General features: G+C 61.1%; 1 protein-coding gene across 3 annotated transcripts; it reads left to right on the forward strand.

Moving 5' to 3' along the window:
- The first annotated feature begins 219 nt into the window (after positions 1 to 219).
- Positions 220 to 19,040, forward strand: TLE2 (TLE family member 2, transcriptional corepressor). Of its 3 annotated transcripts, none has more exons than XM_050910446.1 (20): positions 220 to 268; positions 347 to 444; positions 1,167 to 1,230; positions 2,675 to 2,719; positions 4,751 to 4,813; positions 5,052 to 5,126; positions 5,598 to 5,790; positions 8,053 to 8,069; positions 11,580 to 11,681; positions 11,997 to 12,041; positions 13,356 to 13,496; positions 14,629 to 14,770; positions 16,011 to 16,171; positions 16,575 to 16,651; positions 16,999 to 17,248; positions 17,434 to 17,681; positions 17,801 to 17,948; positions 18,030 to 18,180; positions 18,313 to 18,389; positions 18,476 to 19,040. In XM_050910446.1, the coding sequence occupies exons 1-20, from the start codon at positions 245 to 247 to the stop codon at positions 18,581 to 18,583; spliced, it is 2,229 nt and encodes a 742-aa protein (XP_050766403.1). In that variant the 5' UTR covers positions 220 to 244; the 3' UTR covers positions 18,584 to 19,040. The 3 variants fall into 3 exon arrangements, with proteins under 3 accessions (XP_050766403.1, XP_050766405.1, XP_050766404.1); XM_050910448.1 differs by having other exon boundaries at positions 5,601 to 5,790; XM_050910447.1 differs by lacking the exon at positions 18,476 to 19,040 and having other exon boundaries at positions 17,805 to 17,948; positions 18,313 to 18,383.
- Positions 19,041 to 19,341: the final 301 nt, after the last annotated feature.

Here is a 19,341-nt window from a genome sequence, read left to right on the forward strand (position 1 = left end):
CCCCTGCCCGCCCGCCCGACGGCAGCCGGCTTCGCCCCGCCTGAGCCGCTCGGCGCCCCCGCCGACCCCCCGCCTCCGCGCGGACTCCGCGGCCCGGCCGCCCTCCCGCTGCCGGCGTCGAGGCGAGGGACCCCCGAGGACCCCCGGAGCCCGGCGGGGGAGCTCCCCCGCCAGGGGCGGGGAGACGGGCGGGGAGCAGGGGCCGGGGAGCGGGGGGGCCGGGGCGGGGGCCCGGGCCCTCAGGATGTTCCCGCAGGGACGGCACCCGGTAAGTACCGGGGCGGGCGGGGGCGGCGGGGGGCAGCGCGGCGGAGCCACAGCCTCCAGCCGGGCCGTCTCTCCCCAGACCCCCCTCCAGCCCGGGCAGCCCTTCAAGTTCTCGGTCCTGGAAATCTGCGACCGCATCAAGGAGGAATTTCAGTTCCTGCAGGCTCAGTACCACAGGTGAGGGGCGGGTGGAGCGGGGCTGCAGGGTCGGGAAGGGAGCTGCGGGCGGGGGACCCCTATTTTAGGGGGGGCGCAGGGCGGGAGGTGAAGAGACGAGGTGGCTTAGGGGGCAGGAGGTGGCCGGGGGTCAGGCAGGGCTACGGGCAGAGGCGAGCATCCGGGGAAGGGGCGTAACGGGGGCTGAGGGCACGGGGAGAGGGGAGTCCGGGCACGGGGGAAGGATGGGGCGCAGACCAGGGGGTGAATTGGGGCAGGAGAAGATGGAGAAAGGGGTCCTGGTGAAAGGAGCGCTTGGGGAAGAACGGGAGAGGGGTCTAGGCTGAGGGGTAGTGTGAAGCCGTGAATTGGGGCACCAGGTCTTGAGTGGGGGTCCCAAGGGGGAGACCACCCACGATTTGTTCCCTCAGGCTGAGCTGGGTGTAGGGCGATGTGGAGGGGATGGCAGCAGTGCTGCGGGAACGGAGCACCGGGTGGGTGCGATAGACCGGCCGGGGGGGAGCGGGGGCTGCGTGGGCAGCAAAGCCGCAGGGGTTCAGGTCCCCCAGGGATGGCAACACCAGTTAGGGGTGGGCGTGTGACACCCCCGCAGCCCCATGAGACTGTGGGGGCAGGCAGCAGATATGCCGAGCTTGCTGAGGTCGTGGGGTGGAAAGTGGGAGCTGGAGGGATGGGGCAGGAGGTGTGGGTCCGTGAATGAAAACCGTGGATCCTCTTTGCAGCCTGAAGCTGGAATGTGAGAAGCTGGTGAGTGAGAAGACGGAGATGCAGAGACATTATGTCATGGTGAGCTACCCCTGCCCTGTCCCCCCGCCTCCCCCAAAGCATCCCTGACTGCCACCCTCCGCTGAGGCCCCGGCCTCTGGGGCTCCACTCAGCCGCTCGCCCAAATGGGCCAGCGGCCTCCCCGAGCCGCCCCTGCCGGGGGGTGCCTGGCCTGGGTCTGGCCTGGGTGGTGGGGCTGGGGGGTGTGTGAGTTAGGAAGGAGTTAATCGTTATTCTTAGCAACGGCTGGCTCTTCTGCTGATGTCTGCTGCCACTGGGTGCTGCTTGAGCCCAGGAGTGGTGCCATAGGTTTTGTCTCTTTTATTTTCTTTTTTCCCTTTTTCTGTTTGGCCTTTTAAGAGATCTTCCTCCTCCTCCCTGTCTCTCTCCCAAGGGGGGGGTGTCTTGGAAGTGGTACCCCAAGGCTGGTGTTTTGGGTGGAAGGGGAAGCTGCCTTTAGAAGGAGCAGGGCAGGAGCCCTCCGCAGTTGCCAGCGCGGGGTTAATAGGCCCTGACACCGACGCACACACCCGGGCACCAGCCAGAGCCAGGCCTTCTGCTGGCAGCCCTGGCAGGAGGGGGGGTAGCTGCTGGAAGGAAGGGAAGACGATGGGAACTGCAGAGCCAGAGCAGCATTCCCTCTCCTTCAGCATCTGACATTACTGGCCTCTCTAGGGAAAGGGGGAACCCAAATTACACCATCCAAAAGGCAGACAGACCTAAACTTGGGCAACCCCCATCCCCCGGGTGATGACAGCCCTGTCCGTGAGGCCAGGGGTCTGCTAGGCTTTATCGGCATCGCAGGGCATGTTCCTGTCACCCACCAGCTGGGATCCCTTCCCACATCCCGGAGGCTCAGGGGTTCCCAGAGGTGGGCTGCCGCCTTTGAAATGGGCTTTGTTGGAGGAAGGCGGGTCGTCTGGTCCCCCCCTTCTCCCTGTCCTCAGGGGCAAGGGGACGGGGTCTGCTGCTGTCACCACTGCCAGAGTCACTAGTGACTGGTGAAAGGTGTAACCCGATGTCACCTTTGCTTTTGCGCAGGCATGGCCACCCGTGTGACTAGATGGGCAGCTGTGTCAGGGACTGGGTCTGGGTTAGGGGTGGGAAGGACAGGCCAGGACAGGAGGGGATGTGGGAGGCAAGGGGGCTGGTTTACACATTAAACTAATGCAGAAATTACAGGTGTTAAACAGTCTACACTGCAGCTGCTCCCCACCTTGTCCCAGGCTCATGGCACGGGTCTCGGCCCATGCTGTGCTGGACAGCTGTTTCTCATGGGCTGGGGGGAGCAGGGACCCTCAGCAGCAGCGGTGGTGTTCGGCTGGGGGGAGCAGGGACCCTCAGCAGCAGCGGTGGTGTTCGGCTGGGGGGAGCAGGGGCGGGCTGGCTGCCGAGCCCCTGGCTGGTAACGGGCCAGTTGCTCTGGGCAGCTCCTAACCAGGCTGTGTTGTGATTTTGCTCTCAGTACTATGAGATGTCCTACGGGCTGAACATTGAAATGCACAAGCAGGTAAGTGAGGTGGGGTCCGGGCCAGCAGCAGGGGATGGTGGGGAAGAGGCCGAGGGTGGAGACTTTGTTGGAAAATTATCTCCCTCGTCCCCATGTAGCTGTAATGGCATGGGAGACGTAGCACGGCTCTGTGCGAGGGACTGGCCTGCAAAGGGGTTCAGCAGTTGTCAGGATGTGCGCTATTGAGTTCTGGTAGGTGCCTTGGGACAGGACCCCCTCCCTGCCATCCCAAAGCACCTCTCAGAGCCGGGCCATGAGCCCTGTGCACGTACCTCTCCCTGGGGCCCCAGACGCAGGAGGGATCGTGGAGGAAACAGCAGGAGCTGGAGCCCAGAGGCAAATGGATTGTCTTTCTTTTCTTTTTTTTTTAATCCCCTTTTCCTTTCCCGAAGCCAGAGGAGTGTTTTCACCCTTCCCTGGTTCCCCTTTTGTTCCAGCGTTAATTTGCTTTCCCTCTTCAGATTTATCAATCTAGTCATCACGGGCTCTCTGCCAGGGAAATTAGTTTGGACCAATGCCTGACAAAGTGGCAAGTCAACTGCCATATTCCTCCAGCTGGCTCAGCCCCTCCGAGTTTGCTCCTTTTGTTAGCAGGGAGAGTCATAGAGCCCGCGAGCACGTTCCTGCCATCCCCGCATGCTCCAAGCTCCAGTGGGACTGGGACCCAGGGGTGGGACTGGGACCCAGGGGTGGCCCGAGCCACGCAGGGCCGGGGACTCTGCCCGCGAGGTGAGAGAGGCGATGGCCAAGTGGTTGAGGAGAGGGAGCCCTGGCCCACCCGGGTCCGGCTCCTGGCTCTGCGTGGGCAGGAGAGGTCCGGAGGAGGGGGGGTCTCTGGCTGCTGGGGTCCTGCGTGGGCGTCGTGGCAGTGGCTGACGCAGCAGCCGGGACCTGCGGGTGACCGGGGCGCTGGTGGGTGCGGGTGTGCTCCCAGGCGCAGGCAGCCTTTGAGCACAGCAGGTAAATGTTCCCTTTGTTCTTTGCCGGCTTTGTGCGTGGTTTGACCTCTCTGCAATGCTGTCAGGGATTGTCGGAAACCTGAGATGAGAAAACACTTCACAGCAGCCAATCCCTCCGCCAGTGCCAGGGTGGATTTGCAGCGGGTGGGGGAGATCAAGTTTTCCCCGGGAGGCGTGGGTTTTCTTTTGGAGAGGCTGGGCTGGAAGCCACAGCCCCTTCCCTTGGGAAATGCCGCTTACCCGGTGGGGACGCAGCCAGGCTGTGGGTCTGTCTGTAACCACAGGCTGAGGAGAGGACGCGCCAGGTCCTCTGCATTTCCTCGTTGCCACTTGCTGGGCAGGGGACAGGTATGGGGGTGCTCTGTGCCTCCGCTCCCCCTCTGGAAGGAGCAGGGAGAGCTGCCGGCTGACCTGGGGCTTCGGCAGGGGTGGGAGCAGGAGCCCCTGCTGTGGCCAGGGCAGGGAGGGCAGAGCAGGTACCACCATTGGTGCCTTGCAGGGCTTTGCTGGTGCGGTGCAGAGAGGGCTGAATTTGTTTGTGTGAATTTTGCGTCCCCCTTGCTCTCCCCCTGGCTTCGAGTCCGACGTTCAGGGAGAGAGCGAGCAGCATGCCGATGGCCCGCTGCCAGCGCTTGCGGCTCGGCTCTCCTCCTTCCCTGCCAGCCTGCCCGCTGGCTGCGAGAGCGGCAGCCCACAAAGCCAAGATGGGTTTGGGCTGAGCAAAGCCAGCTGGGCTGCGAAAGGACTGACAGCTTAGAGCTCGGCTTGGCCTGGATCCACGGAGGGATTTAGGAGTCGGGTTCCCTCCCATGTGCCTGGGGGGACCTGACAGCCTGGGAGGGTCCCGCAGCCCTGGGCAGAGTCCTCCCTTGGCAGCAGCTTTGGAAATCCCAGCAGGGACGCAGAGGCAGCAGGAGGATTTACGCTGAGCGGGTGTGGGTGGGGAGATTTTAACTCCTCCGCAGAGGCTGCGTGTGTCTGCAGGATGCTTGGCTGCCCTCCTCTCTGCTGGAGGGGACTGGATGGGGCTCAGAGCCCTCCCGTCCATAGCGATACCTGCTTCCTCTTTCAGGCAGAGATTGTCAAGAGACTGAGTGCCATCTGTGCCCAGATTATACCCTTTCTGACGCAGGAGGTAAGGAAGGAGGCAGGGGATGTGCACCGGACTGCTCAGGCTTCTCTCGAGGCCCTCAGGAAGAGGCAAACCTGAGTCCAGCCTGAACAACGGGAGGTTCGGGGGGGGGAAACCTCTGTACCGGCGCTGGAGGGATGGGAGAGGGGGCTGCGCAACCCGGGCGGCTGGGGCGATGGTGGGCCGTGTGGTCCCTCTGGCCAGGGGCATGGTGTGACCTCCCCGTGCTCTTCCTTCCCAGCACCAGCAGCAGGTCCTGCAGGCTGTGGAGCGGGCCAAGCAGGTGACCATGGGGGAACTGAACAGCATTGTCGGGGTGAGTCCCGCTGCCCAGCCGTGGGCGAAGGCTCTTTCCTGCTCAGGGGTACAGACCACGCAGTGCAGTGATGGGGGAAGCCAGGGTCTTTACTACTTTGATAAGCCCGGGGCTGGTCCCCTGCAGTGAGAGGGTTTGCCGCAGTGTCCCCAAGGCGGTGGATGGCCTCTGGGATCCTCCCTGCCCCCCGCCGCCCTGAGCAGAGCAGGGCAGAGCCACGGCTTGGGCTCGTCTGCCACGTGTCCGGATCACCTCTGCCGCGGGGAGGTACTCGAGGTGCCCTGGGTGGCAGGGGCAGGCGATGTGACCTGGACTGTGCAGCCTCGACAGCTCTGCTCCCCTCCTTGTCCTTGCGTTGCGTCTCATCCCATTGCGCTTTGCATTGCAGTTCATGCGGGAAGCTGAGGGGTGCCGGGCATGGCTGCGGCTGTCTCCTCCCAGATCGAGGACCATTTGCTCTTTCTCTTTCAGCAGCAGCAGCTTCAGCACCTCTCCCACCACGCATCCCCCATCCCGCTGACATCCCACCCCTCCAGCATGCAGCCTTCTAGCCTGAGCGGGGTCAGCGGCACCTCGGGGCTCCTGGCCCTTTCGGGGGCATTGATGGCGCAGTCTCAGCTGGCTGCCAAGGAGGACAGAGTGGCCCAGGATGGGGAGAACAGAGGTAAGGGGAAGAAGCACAGCTGGATTAACCCTTCGAAGACTGACTGAGTCAGTGCTGGGCAGACGTCCCAGAGGTGCACGGACAGCGCTGGGAGGGATCTTGCTGCCCGCTCTGCCTGTTTCCTGGGGCTCCTCAGTGCCTGGCAGCTGCTCCCTGCGGCCAGGGGGAGCAGCAAGCACTGCAAATGGCAGATCCAGCTAATTAAATATCTGCAGCCCCGGGAGGCTGGCTCTATTTCTGACCAGGGGAACAGCTGCCATGCAGTGATGGTGTGTGGTGGTGGGCGGGCGGCTGTGTGTGCACCCCAGAGGCCAAGCAGCAGGGCTCTGGGCACGTGTGTGCACACATGGGTGTTCCTGCTCCCCTGAGTATTTCCAGTGTGTGAGGGTCCCCCTCCATGAGGCAGCTGGGAGCGTGTGAGATCCCCACCACAGAGAAACCCTCTCTGTTTACACCAAGGTTTACACCAGATAAAGATCTGATGCCTGAAGCTGAGACTTTAAGGGAAAATACTGTTGCAAGCCCCTGGTAGAAATTGTGGGAGCCACAGGTCTGTGGCAGGGAATTTAGAAAGCAGAGCCTTATTGTGTGTGTGGTGCCTTGTAAATAGCAGTAATTCCTCATCCTTATGGGTGCCTCCTCCTATCAGGATCACAAAGTGCTTTACAAACATCATCAATATTTAATCATCGTTAAATCAGTGCTCTGAATGCTACTGGCAGGCCTGGGCCAAATTAATAACATGACCCAGCTTTGCTGGTGGCTTGTTGCTATTGAAGTGCTGCACGAAGGAGAAGCCGCTCTGAGCTCTAGTCACCTTCTGCAGAGCGCAGGCATCAGGTGTTTTTGCTGACAGGAACACTGAGGCACAGGCAGAGGGCTCTGGGCAGCAGGGCAGCTCTATGGGCTAGAAACAGTAAAATTCAACAGCCATAGTGATGCTCCTCTGCACACTCCTCTGGGGAAGGTGCTGGCTGCTCCCTGTGTCCCTGATTCAGGGTCTGGAAATGCTGCTGGGCCAGGACCCAACGGTAACAGCAAAACTGGGCAGTGGAGGGGTTTGTTGCATTTTCCTAATGATCCGGTCTTGCTTGTAAGATTTCAAGGTGGTGAAAATAGCAGCAGGAAACTGTGTCTGTTTTGCACCCCTGTACGCAGGTGTCTGTGGTTTTAATTCTGTCAGTGTTTCTTTAAGTATGGCCTTCCCCCGAAGGAGAAAAACAAACTCAGAAAGAGGATAAAAGCAGGCTGTGCTGTGCCTGCCTTAACCCTTTGAGACCCGGGCAGCCTGCGCTTCCAGCGGCAGCTCCTGCCATGCACGGCCCAGAGCTGCCCCTTGGCATGGGCATCCAGCCGTGGCAGAGGGCACAAAGACACTCAGAATAATTCCTTTTAAAACAACAAAAAAAAGTGAAATGCTACATATGGCTTGGGTTAATCCCCGGTGCTCTGCCATGGTTAGCCTGAGCTGGTGTGGATCAAGCTGAGCCAGGGCTGAAGTGCTGGTGGCAGGCACCCGGTCCCTCTCCCCCGCCTTTCCCCGGCTCCGTGCTGACCATACCCATGGAGCAGCCGCCCACACGCAGCGTCCCTCATCTCCTGATACCCGCCTGCCTCCTTTTGCCAGCAGAGACTAGGACGAGTTTGTTCTCTCCGAATGCTGATGGGATCGTGAGGAATGAAAATCAACCAGGGCGGGTTGCCAGACCCCAGCCCATGACCCCACGCTTAGGTTTGCAGCAAATGCCTGGCACTTCTTCCCTGAGCTCAGGGAGGTGGACCTGTTTTGTTGTGCATGTAAAAAAGCCTCGGAGGGTTTCGAAGTAGGGCTTTTTAGCATGGCTTCCTAAGGAAATAGGATGGGTGTGATTCAGGAGGTCTCAGCTGGCTGGCTGGCTTGTCCCCTCCTGGCAGCCTTGGACCTGTCCCCACATCCAGGGAAGAGATTCCGAAGCTGGAGTGAATTTCTTGAAAGTAGGTGGGTGGATAGAGATTCCCCCTGCTTCCCCGAGGAAGACCGATGTGCTCGCCTCCCATTAGACATCAGAGAATCCACGCTGCAGATGGTCAAAGTGGGATATTGGGTGTGATTTTTCAGCCCATGTCCCGCTGTCTCCTCCCGTGTTGCCCTGCAGTGCCCCTTTCTCCTCCCTATCCGGGTACTTGGGGCACAGCCTCCGCATTAACAGCCTTTTCCTCTCCCCTCTGCCTCACCGACACGGACCTGCCTGGATGCTCTCCCTGCTGCCGCCCGGGCTCCAGAGCACACCCCGAGCCGGGTAAGTCGTGCCGGCACGCCTGGCTCTGGCCGGGCTGGTGGCCTCAGCTGGCCTCAGTGCGTGGGCAAGTGGACAGGCTTTCCCTCCACGGGACCCTGCCCGGCAGCCTGCCAGCCCCCAGAGTCACTTCAGGCATCTCCAGCATGCTCCAGTCAGGAGGCAGAGCTGGCTGCCAGGCTCCTGGGAAAGGCTGTGGGTGCTGGGAGAGCCTGGCTGCGGGGAGGGCACCCCGGGGCAGCGGTGGGCTTGGCTTTGGGGCAGTGCGATCAGGAGCAGGGGCTGTGTCTTCTGCAGGTGCTGCAGACGGCTCCCTTGGCAAGCGCTTGCAGTAGGATTTCCAGGAATGTTTTGTTTCCTGACCTTTTCAAAGCAAACAGCCCAGAGGTAGCTGAGCTGTCCTCTGTCTGGTGGCAGCCTGCAAGGCCGTGCTCCAGCACGAGGGGAGGCAGCGGCAGGGACGGGGGTTTCATTGGCATGTGGGGCCAGGTTGGAGTCGTGGGGCTCCTTGGGGAGGGGAGGCAGCTCTGCGGGCAGAGCAGGTCCATGTTGTTCCCTTGTACACCACAGCTCAGGCACCCTGCTCTCCTTCTGCTGCGGGCTCTGGGTCTCCCATTCATTCCTCCCAATGTGTGGGCTCCTTTCCTCCCCCTCCCTCCCCAGCTTGGTGCATAAGAGCAGGGGACATCTCCCCCTGCCACCCTGAGTCACCTTTCAAGGCTGGCTGTGTTTGCACACAAGGTGACTAGGGTGACAGACTCCCAGGACTGGCCTTCCCCTGGGTACTGAGTTTGCAAGGGCTTAGCATGGCAAGAAGGCAAGGGCAAGCCACGAAGCTGGGGGTAGGTGGGGAGAGGGGCTTGGGGCAGCTCTGCCCTCTCCCGCAGGCAGCGCAGGGGTCCTCACGAGGCTGGGCCAAATCTCTGGATTTGGGGAATTTGGGGGTCATCTCGTATTTCTCAGTGGAGCTGATTTCCCCAAGGGCTAGAAGGAGCCTCCTTCCAGGCCAGCCTAACGAAGGGGGCCCTGACCCGTGTCCCGCTGTGCATTCCCACCCTTGTTTATCCAGGGCAAGGTGTCCAGCCCTTCTGCTGTCGCCCCTGAGCAGGGCCCAGCACTTCTGCCCTGACCTCTGGGGCAGCCCAGTCCCTCTGGCGAACAGCACTGCACGTGCAAACCCAGCTTGAGCCCCAGGGGTGTGAATGCACAGGCTCCAGACCGGCTCCTGCACCTGAGCTGGCATCCGCTCCACTGGCACATGCATGGTGGAGGCAGCGCTGAAATGCAGCCGTGTCTAGGGTGGAACAGAGCCGTGTTTGAACTCCGTGGTGCTGCAGGCTGGAGAGTAAATCCAGCTGCAGTGTGGAGGGTGGGAGCAGCCAAGTGGCAAATATGTGTGCGTAGGGATGTAGGGGAGTCCAGGAGAACATCTGAGCGGAGAATAGAAGACAAAGGGGCTCTGCTTGTTGCAGCCCCTGTTGCCTTTGCTTTGCTGGCTTGGATGGGCTCTGTTTGCATCGGGGTTTTGTAGCTGAAGGTTCTGGGCCACCTCAGTTCAGAGTCTTTGCTGATGCAAGGATCTAAAGGTCGAGGGCTGCTCCTGAAATAACCAGCCCTGTCCTTTTCAAGAAGTTTCCAGTTTAGGAAACGCTCTGAACAGGTCTGCTTACCTAAGCCCAGTGCTGCCAGCCCCTCTGCAACCCTTGGCTGCACCCTCCCTTTTAAGATACCCCCCAGCCTGTCATGAGTCCCAGGTCTATGACTCCCTTCCCAGAATCCGTGGCTGCAGTAAGCCAGAGCTCCAGCTCCTGGTACAGGCAGGGGAAGGAAGGGTTAACGAGCCCCTCCATTGGGGAGCAATTGGCATTGATCTTCATAGGCTTGCAGTCAGGTGGGAGAGGAGGAGGGAGAGATGGTCGCTGTGTTGTGCAGGATGGATCACCCCTGTGATCCTGTATATACCCAGGTACCTCCTCCAGAGATCGCCCCGGGGGACTGGGAGCATCCTTTCTGCTCTGTGGTTGTATGTGTCGAGGCTCTTAATCCTACTGTGCTGGAAACAATCAACCATGTGGGAGCCCTGGGAAGGGGCGTTTTCTCCCGGACCCCTGGCACGAACTGCTCTGCAGAGCAGTCCTGGGAAGGTTGGGGAGCCGTGCCCCAGAAACTGCCCCGGCCCAGGCACCCCGGCTGCTCTGGGAGGAAGGGCAGCCTCTCCGGTAACTGGTGTCAGCCTGGTGTTCCTCTGGTTTGCAGGAGAGCCAGGGGGCTGCAGGTGGGCAGGCACCACTTGATTGCATTATCGTCCTCCGAGCAGCGAGCATGGGGGGCGGGAGGGGATTTGAGACACCCCTGCGGCTGCTGGCAGCATCTCGGGGAAGGGGCATTCGTCCTGCTGGCCCCATCCTGCTTCCCAGCCCGCTGGCTCCTGCAGCGGCAGGGTTAAGGTGAAGTAAACACGTCTCCGATGGGGATTTTCCACTCCGCCATGCCTTGTTATCTCCCGAAGGGGCGGATCTGCTCTCCAGCTGTGCTAGGGATGCTGCCTCGCTCAGCTCCTGGCTTCACGCAGCCCTGCATGCCAGCGGCTGGGCCAGGGCACGGCTGGGACTCCTTGTCCTCCCTCGTCCCTGTCACAGCAGGGCTTGTCTGCCGGCTGGGGCTGTTGCCCCCCTGCCCTGTTGCCCACCCCTCTGCTCTGGCAAGGAAGGGGAGCCTGTGGCTTTGGGGTTTTGGGCAGGGCTTTGTTCTCTCCCTCTTCCTCCTGCCCGCCAGCCAGGGAGATGCTTTGCCGGGGTGGAGGCGATGATGGGATGATGGACCGGCCGTGTTCTCCCTGGGGAGCGGCTGGGGCGTGGGGCCTGGCCAGGTTTGAGAGGTGAAGAGTGGGCAGGGGAAGGAGTGAGGGCAGCTCACTTTGGAGTCTTTCTGGGGCCAAGCTGGGAAAGGGAGGTGATGGCGTGTTGGGGCTGCATGTGGGTGAGTCTCTGAGCACCCTAAAAATGCATCTGCCTTCTGCCCACGCCAGGAGACTGTGGGCAGCCAACCCCCAAGGACAGTCCCCATCCTGCTTCCCTTCTCTCTGCCCCGTCGGAGCTGAATGGATGAATTCAGGCTAGAACTCAGGGGTCTGGAAATATCTTCCCCAGCCTTGCTTAAAGCACCAGACTAAACCCCATGTCTGCCCCTAGGTATGTTTGAATCTTAGAGGACTCTTGGCCAAGGGTGCACGGGATGCCAGTCAGGGGATGCCACAGGTTTCTGTGCCAAGGGGGAGAGTAGAGCCTCCCCCTTTAGCCCTGACACCTGCTTGGTGGGGGAAGGGGACCCCTGCCCCCCAAACCGGCTGTGGCACAGGTTGCACGGGTAGCTGGCTGGATGCTGGACACTGGCTGGGTGCAGGCAGCAGCACTGGGAGGTCTCTTCCAGAGAGGAAATGCGGCTGGCAGGGATTTGCAGGCTGTCTGCTCTCTCACCGGCTCACACGCCTTCCTCTTCCCCTCTCTGGCTCAGAGCGTTTCTGCTTCCCCTCCCGAGAGCCTGCAGGATGAGGAGCGGACGGGAGGCACGGGGCTGAAGCGGAAGCGGGAGGAGAAGGACCTGCCTGGGCATTATGTGAGTGCACCGAAGAGTGTGGCTGTGGGAGACGGGCCCAGGCCCTGGAGGTGGCCGGGGAGCTCTGTGCCTGCCCTGGGAGCAGAGGGCTGTAATCCTGCGAAAAGAAACGAACAAAATTAAGAGCCCCGGGGAGGCCCCTCAGCCAGAGGGTTGGGTCGCTGCCTGCAGGGCATGGTGTTGGTCCACGAGAAGTGATGTGCAGGAGAGAATGGGGTCTCTCTGCTGGCTGGGGTCCTGTGGGGCAGAGCCCAGAGCTTGGTCCAGCCTCTCCCACTCCTGACTGAGCCTTTCTGGGTTTCTCCCCCCTTGCAGGATAGCGATGGGGACAAGAGCGAATACAACCTTGTGGTGGATGAGGTAAGCCCACACCCTTAAGGGCATGCTGAAGCCTTGCAGGGTATCCAGCTCAAATCATCAGGTTTAGGACTCTGGTTCCCGAGCTTTGGGGTTTGTTAGGCTCTGGGTCATTGCTGCTGGGCAGGAGCGGCCAGCCAGGACATGCGCCAGCCCTGCTCTGATGTGTTCATGCCAGCCAAGGCTGATTCCGATTCGCAGTGCTCTGGGTTGAAGGTTGTGCCAACCAGGGATCAGCTTTGCCAGCCATAAACTTGGCTCCACTTCACAATCCCGTTTCACCCCTCTCCTGTAGCATCCCATATGGGGAGGCTGATAAGCTGGGATGAGAGCCCCAGGGAGCTGGGCTTGCTGCTGGCAGCTCACGCGCGCGGAGGTGGCAGGAGCAGGCAGGCCTGCTGTGCTGCCTTTGGCAGGAGAGCTCGCAGCATGCCCCCAACCCGGCCCGGCCCCGCCAGCCCCCGTCCGGGCAGTCTCATACGGTGCCTGGCCTTAGAGCAGCCTTGACGTTAACACACTGAGCCTGTGCCTGTGTCTCAGTGCACGGTACACTGAATTTCAGTCTCTTGCAACCAAACTGCCAGGTGCTTCAGGTACAACCTTCCCTGACCACCAAGGCAGATACAACAGTACTTTAGCACAGCCTCAGCTATTCTTGGCAGAGATGATGTTTTTGGGGACATCCCTTTTTCTCCCCTGGAAGACTGGGGGGAGGGACAACACACGTGATTTTTTTTTTTTTTTCCTCCTGCCACTTCCCAAGAAAATACAAGCCCTGAAAGGAACATCAGCGGGGATTTCTGCAGAAAATGACACTTATAAAAACTGCTCATCGGTGTAATTATGGTGATAAAAATCACAGCCCTAATTGAATGGTTATAGGAGTGCAAGAGCAGATGGGTGGCCTTGCCTGTGAAATGCTGTCGAGGAGCTGCCAAGAGGCCCTTTCTCAGTTCCTTGGGTGTGCTGGTCGCCATCCCTCCTTGTGAAGGCATCCGTGGCCACCAGTGTCCTCTGAATCTGCTGTTACCTCTGATTTTGTTCAAAGAGAAAAATCAAGGAGGTTTCTCATCCAGGGGACTGTGGAGCAGAGCTGAGGCCTCTGCGTGGATGCTCCTCATTAAGCTCAGGCAGATGTGGGGCAGTGAGCGGCTGGACGAGCAGCTCGCCTGGCAGGCAGGGGGGAGCAGACTGGGGCTTGACGGTCCCTGCTGGGCTCTGGGCCTGGGGGTGGCTCTCCGGGGCCCCTGTTGTGCCTGCCCTCCTGCGCAGAGCGACTGCGGTTCCCAGCTCCCCAGAGACCTCTTCTTCCCCCAGGACCCTCCCTCGGAGCCCGGCAGCCCCAGCCGCGCACCCAGCAGCCGGCTCCCGCCAGCCCGCCGGGAGATGCCCGAGAGCCCTGCCTCCATCACCTCTAGCCGCAGCACGACGCCCCTCAAGCCGAAGGACCAGAGTCTGGTAGGGAGCAGCATGGGCAGCCCGGGCCGTGGGTGGGCAGCGGAGCTGGGGACATGGCCCCAAATTTCTCTGTGGCCTGTCTGCCACAGCCCGAAGGTGGGTGAGGAGACACCGGTGCCGAGTGCTTGGTACCCACTGCCAGACTCCCCAGCACTGGGAGCAGAGGTCCGTGCCCTCAGAGGGAGGCTAATCATCTGCTAGGCAGAGGCCTGGCTCTATGCAGGTATTTTCCATCCAGCTGCCTGCAGGATTCCCCAGAGCTGCTCTCGGCAATCGATTTTTCTTTTTTTTTTTTTCTTTTTTTTTTTTTCCCCGGTCCTCCTTGCGAAGCACCAGCCCAATGCTCAGATTGAAACATCAGCATGCGGGAAGGGGGAGGGACGCTTCTGCCACTCCTCGGCCCTCCCAGCCACCGCAGGGACCAAAGCAATGCATCCCCGCCATCCCGGGGTCAGGAGCCGGCTGGGGGCCGCAGGGAGCAGCGAGCAGCAGCTCCCCAGCACAATCGGATTAGAGCAGACAAAGCGCCCTGAGCAATCTGCCAGCGCAGCACGTAGCTTTTCTCTGTTATTAATTTTTTTCCTTTGCTAGTGTTGACAAAATCCCCAGGCAGAAAAAGAGGAAGAAATAAGAGAGGCAAGAAAAAAGAAAGGAATGAAATAGCTGTGGGGATCGGAGAGGCCAGTTCGTCCCAGGCGTCCATCCTCCCGGTCCTGCTCCACGCAGGCTGGGGATGGGGGTGCCCCCGGCGCAGAGGGATTTCACACGAGGGAGCAGCAAATCTCTGTGTAATGGCCCCGCGGGGCTGCGTGCTGGCAGCAGGGTGCTGTAGGGGTGCAGGATTGTGACAGTTTGGGGTGACCTGGGGCTTGCATCGGGCGTTTACACCCGAGGGGGGGGACATGGGGCTCCTTCCACATCATGGGAAGGGTGCAAGGGGCAAAGGAGAAAAGGAGAAGGGATCGGGCCCAGGATGGCCGAGTCCCCATCCAGCTCTGTCCGGGAGTGGTGCCTCTTGGTGTCCCCCTCCCCTCCCGGGTGGTTCGAGGCCTTTGGCAGGCGTATGGTGCCGGGGATCGCTCTCCCAGGCAGTGGTCCCGCCGCTGAGGCTGCTCTTCCCTCTGCTGTGCAGACCGACCCCCCAGCCAGCGCTCCCACCTCCAAGCCCTCTGCTTCCTCGCCGCCCCGTGACTCCCTCACGCCCGGCCCCGGACCCAGCTCGGCCGCCCTGCTCCGGCAGCCCCCCACCAAGGCACCTACCACCGACACCATCAGTGAGTGTCCGGGGACAGCGGGGGGTGTCGCGCTCTGCTGCGGACGGTGCCATGGGGCTGGGGCGAGGGGAGGCAGGACACTTTCTCTCATCAGCAGAGCTGGGAGGACCATTTTGCTCCACGTAATCAAACATATTGACCACAGCCAACGTGTGCACCTATGTGCAATTACCGCGTACCCAACTGCCGACGCTTTCCTGGCAGGCTCAGACCCGCTGGAGGTGGTGTGTTGATGTGCGGAGCTCTTCACTACGGGGGGCAGGTGTTTTGTCTGGAGATTGTTGTTTTTCTCTGACAAGTTGTCATTTTGGCGTTGCTATGTGAAGCTGCATGCTTCAGGGCTTGGCTGCAGGGGTCAGAGGGGTGGCTGAGTGCTGCCACCAGCACATGGGGATGCGGGAGGCCAGGACGTGGCCGGTCTCCTTGTGCAGCTGAGGATCTCTGTAGGGGTGAGGGTCTGCATGCACTGGGTGCTGCAGAGACCCTGGGCGAGATCCAGCTGACCCAGGACCCCCTGTCAGTGGCTGCTGCCTTCTGAAAGCACAAAGGAGGGGGATGAGGGCTCAGTAGTGGCCTCTGTGGTGGCTGATGGTGAACTGGTCACACCCCCTTTTCCTGCCTCAGTTTCCTTGAAGACATTTAGGGAAGCCTTGGGAAGACGTCTCTGGAACAGTTTGGCCACTGTCTAGCCAAAGGGGCCAGAAGGTGATGGGAGGAGGACAGCTATCCCAAGGGAGAAATAGAGCCAGGACTGGAGACGTTAAGCCCTTGTCTGGGCTAGAAAATTACAGCGGTTTAGCAAAAATTGAATTGGAATCGATTTCAATAAACCATCGAAACCCTGGAGGTGGAGCCACTTAGCCATCAACTGCAGACAACTTGGCCTGGCCAAGACTGAAAGGACGTTGGCAGCAGAGATGAGGGTAGCCGTGGGTTAGCGGCTGGTCCATGGTGCATCCTTTGGAGGGATGGAGCCGTTTGATCTCCCGTGCTGCATCTGCAGGCCAGGTCCATGACTGATGAGCCTCAGGGGCTCCCCCTCTCCTTGGGTCTTTGGCTCCCAATCCATAACCTGCCTGCCCTCCTCCTGATCCGCTGGTTCATGCCAGGCTTGGCTGGGCCTGGTGCAGAGGTGACGCTGCCTCTTGCTGCCTGGCTTCTGCCAGATGCCCTTTTCCCTTGGGTGATGCTCGCTCACACCCATCGGCTAGGGCCAATAAGCGGGTCTCTCCTTGTGCAGCTCTCCGCAGCCCGCTGAGCATGTCCAGCCCCTACACGTCCTCCTTCGGGATGGTGCCTCATGCCACCCTCAATGGGGAGCTCCCAGCCCCCAGCATGTACATGGGCATCCACCTCTCGCCGCAGGTCAGCAGCGCTGTGATGTACGGCCGGTCCCCGATGGTAAGTCGCTGAGGGATAAGCCAAGTCTGCTGGCACGTGTTGGCTCTGCTGCCTGTCCCCTGCTGTCCCGGGCACGCGCTGTCCCTGATGTGCAGTATCTGCACTGCTGCAATGAGCTCAGGCTGAGGGGTGCACCATAGGAAGGGCTCCCTTCTGGAGGTGTCTGGGTTGTGGGGCCGGTGGAGGCTGCAGAGCTCTCGGAGAAGCCCCCACTGGTCCCACTGGTGTGTAGCTGTGTCTTTGGGAGCCCATTTTGGCCTTTGTCACTTGCGCGTGGATGAAGCAGCAAGCAGGGACTGTGCACCGAGCCAGGCTGGCCCCATCCCGGGGCATGTGGGGAAAGGCATGAGCCCAGCCTTCGTGTCCCCTCCTTTGCTCATCATGTGCCCTTTGCTTTGTGCAGGTGGCTTTTGAGTCACACCCTCACCTGAGGGCTTCCACCATCTCGTCTTCACTCTCCACCATCCCAGGAGGGAAACCGTAAGTGTGGCCGCACACGCGGGGGCTGCAGGGAGGGTGGCCAGCAAGGGGCCAAGCCGGGCAGCACGGGATGGGTACGGGGGGATCTCCTTCCCCAGGGCTCGTTTCTACACCCAGCAGGTGTAGGGCAGGGCAGGGCCTGGCTAGAGTTTCTCTCCACTTCTGAGTCCAATGCTGTTGTTTCATTCTGAGTAGCTGGTGGTAACAAAGAGCTGGTTAATTATATCCCTCATTAGCCAGAGCAGGACACCTTCCACCTGGCTCGAGCGTGGCTAATGGGTGAGGTCAGCTCCTGCACTCAGGTGTCACCCAGGGATTCTTCAGTCCTCTCTTCTGCTCCCTTCCAGCGCCTACTCCTTCCACGTCAGCGCCGACGGGCAGATGCAGCCGGTACCTTTCCCACCCGACGCCCTCATCGGCTCCGGCATCCCCCGCCACGCTCGGCAGCTCCACACCCTGACCCACGGCGAGGTGGTCTGCGCTGTTACCATCAGCAGCTCCACACAGCACGTCTACACCGGGGGCAAGGGCTGTGTGAAGGTGTGGGACGTGGGGCAGCCGGGCGCCAAGACGGCCGTGGCTCAGCTGGACTGCTTGGTAAAGAGGAGGAACAGAAAGGCATTTTGGGGGGCTGGGAAGGGGAATGTGCGCCTGTTACAATGGAGGGGGACAGAGGGTCCTTTCATGTCTGTGACGAGAAAAGGAGATCTGTCTCCTGCACCCCTCCCATGCACTGATCAGCTCCTCCTTCACTCGCCCCATTCCCTGTAATCCCAATTCAGAACCGCGACAACTACATCCGCTCCTGCAAGCTGCTGCCCGACGGCCGGAGCCTGATCGTGGGGGGGGAGGCCAGCACCCTCTCCATCTGGGACCTGGCGGCCCCCACGCCCCGCATCAAGGCCGAGCTCACCTCCTCTGCGCCCGCCTGCTACGCCCTGGCCATCAGCCCTGACGCCAAAGTCTGCTTCTCCTGCTGCAGTGACGGCAACATCGTGGTGTGGGACCTGCAGAACCAGACCATGGTGAGGTGAGCCCAGGGCAGGCGGCTGGTGCCACAGGGCAGGAATGTGGCGGGGATGCTGGCTCTTAGGGAGCTGGCAGTCCTCACAGCCGTGCCCTCGCCCTCTCCGTCGCCCTCTTTCCCAGGCAGTTTCAAGGCCACACGGATGGTGCCAGCTGCATCGACATCTCTAACTATGGCACCAAGCTGTGGACAGGGGGGCTGGACAACACGGTGCGGTGCTGGGACCTGCGGGAAGGGCGTCAGCTGCAGCAGCACGACTTCAGCTCCCAGGTAGGGGCTGGGGCGGCCGGGAGCACCACGGGGCCGGCCGGGACCTGCCGGGCCGCTGCCTAACCCTGTCTCTCTCCCCAGATCTTCTCCCTGGGGTACTGCCCGACAGGAGAGTGGCTGGCAGTGGGCATGGAGAGCAGCAACGTGGAGATCCTGCATGTCACCAAACCCGAGAAGTACCAGCTGCACCTCCACGAGAGCTGCGTTCTCTCCCTCAAATTTGCCTCCTGTGGTAGGCGAGCGCTGTGTTTTCTGCTTGGGCTGTGTACAGCCCCAGACAAGTCCTTTTGGTTCCCCCCCCCGCCATGCTCAGCGCCCCTGAATGGAGTCCCAAACGCTGACCCGCTTTGTCTCCCTCCCACAGGGAAGTGGTTCGTGAGCACGGGGAAGGACAACCTGCTGAACGCCTGGCGGACGCCCTACGGAGCCAGCATCTTCCAGGTGCGGGGGAAAGCATTTGGATGGGGTGGATGATGGCGGCTTCAGCCACCAGCGCCGCCCTCACCACCCGCCTCTCTCACGTTCAGTCTAAAGAGTCCTCGTCGGTGCTGAGCTGCGACATCTCCGTGAACGACAAATTCATCGTTACGGGCTCTGGCGACAAGAAGGCCACAGTGTACGAGGTGGTGTACTGAGCCCCGTCCGTCACCATCCCTCATCCATCAGTGCTGGGCCAGCCCTCCCGCAGCCCTGCTCTCCCTCCTCCTCCTCTCCTTTCAGGCGCCAAAGCAAGGCCAGGGCACCGGCCCCGCTCCCCTGCCCTGGTTCCTGCCCGACGCGTCGCAGAGGTGAAGGGGAGAGCGCTGGAGGTGAGCGCTCGTGGCCAGGCGTCCCCCCAAGCTGGGCAGCAGGCAGGGGCTGGTCCGTGCGTCCTAGGGCCTGTCTGCCCGTCAGGGCTGGAGGCACGGGGAGCTGGAGGGCTGGCGGGGCGGCACAACGAGGCCAAGAGTGACCGAGATAGTGTTGCTCCTGAAGTACTGCTACTGATTTAATGGCACCCATTTTCTGCTGCAGAAACAGCTGTAAATTATCAGTAAAGAAATGTATTTAACTGTGTTTTCAATCCCTTACTAATAAAAAGGAATAAAAGAGTGGCTGGTCTGGTGGCAGGCCAGGGGCTGATCTCACTGCAGGACCAATGGAAACCTGTTCCCAGGGAGCTGACCCCCAGCCCCAGATCCCCTGAAATGGCACCTGCACCCATGGAGCTGGGGGCTCAGCCCCCTCCCACGGTGGCAGTTGGGGTGCCGGGGCCCTGCCATGGAGGCAGGAACAGAAGCAGGGGCTGCTCCCATCCTGCACCCCCTCATGGGTACGGAGCGAGGGTCACCTCAGCTGTGGCTTCCCCAGCCAGCGCTGTCCAGCTGGGCTCGTGTAGCTGGGGGTCCAGGAG

The sequence above is a fragment of the Gymnogyps californianus genome, chromosome 24, assembly GCF_018139145.2.
Source record: "Gymnogyps californianus isolate 813 chromosome 24, ASM1813914v2, whole genome shotgun sequence".
Classification (NCBI taxonomy): Eukaryota; Metazoa; Chordata; class Aves; order Accipitriformes; family Cathartidae; genus Gymnogyps; species Gymnogyps californianus.

Coding starts and splice junctions, on each gene's coding strand:
- TLE2 (XM_050910446.1), top strand. CDS start 245: ATGTTCCCGCAGGGACGGCACCCG. Junction 269..346: donor TCCCGCAGGGACGGCACCCG/GTAAGTACCGGG, acceptor GTCTCTCCCCAG/ACCCCCCTCCAGCCCGGGCA. Junction 4,814..5,051: donor TACCCTTTCTGACGCAGGAG/GTAAGGAAGGAG, acceptor CTTCCTTCCCAG/CACCAGCAGCAGGTCCTGCA.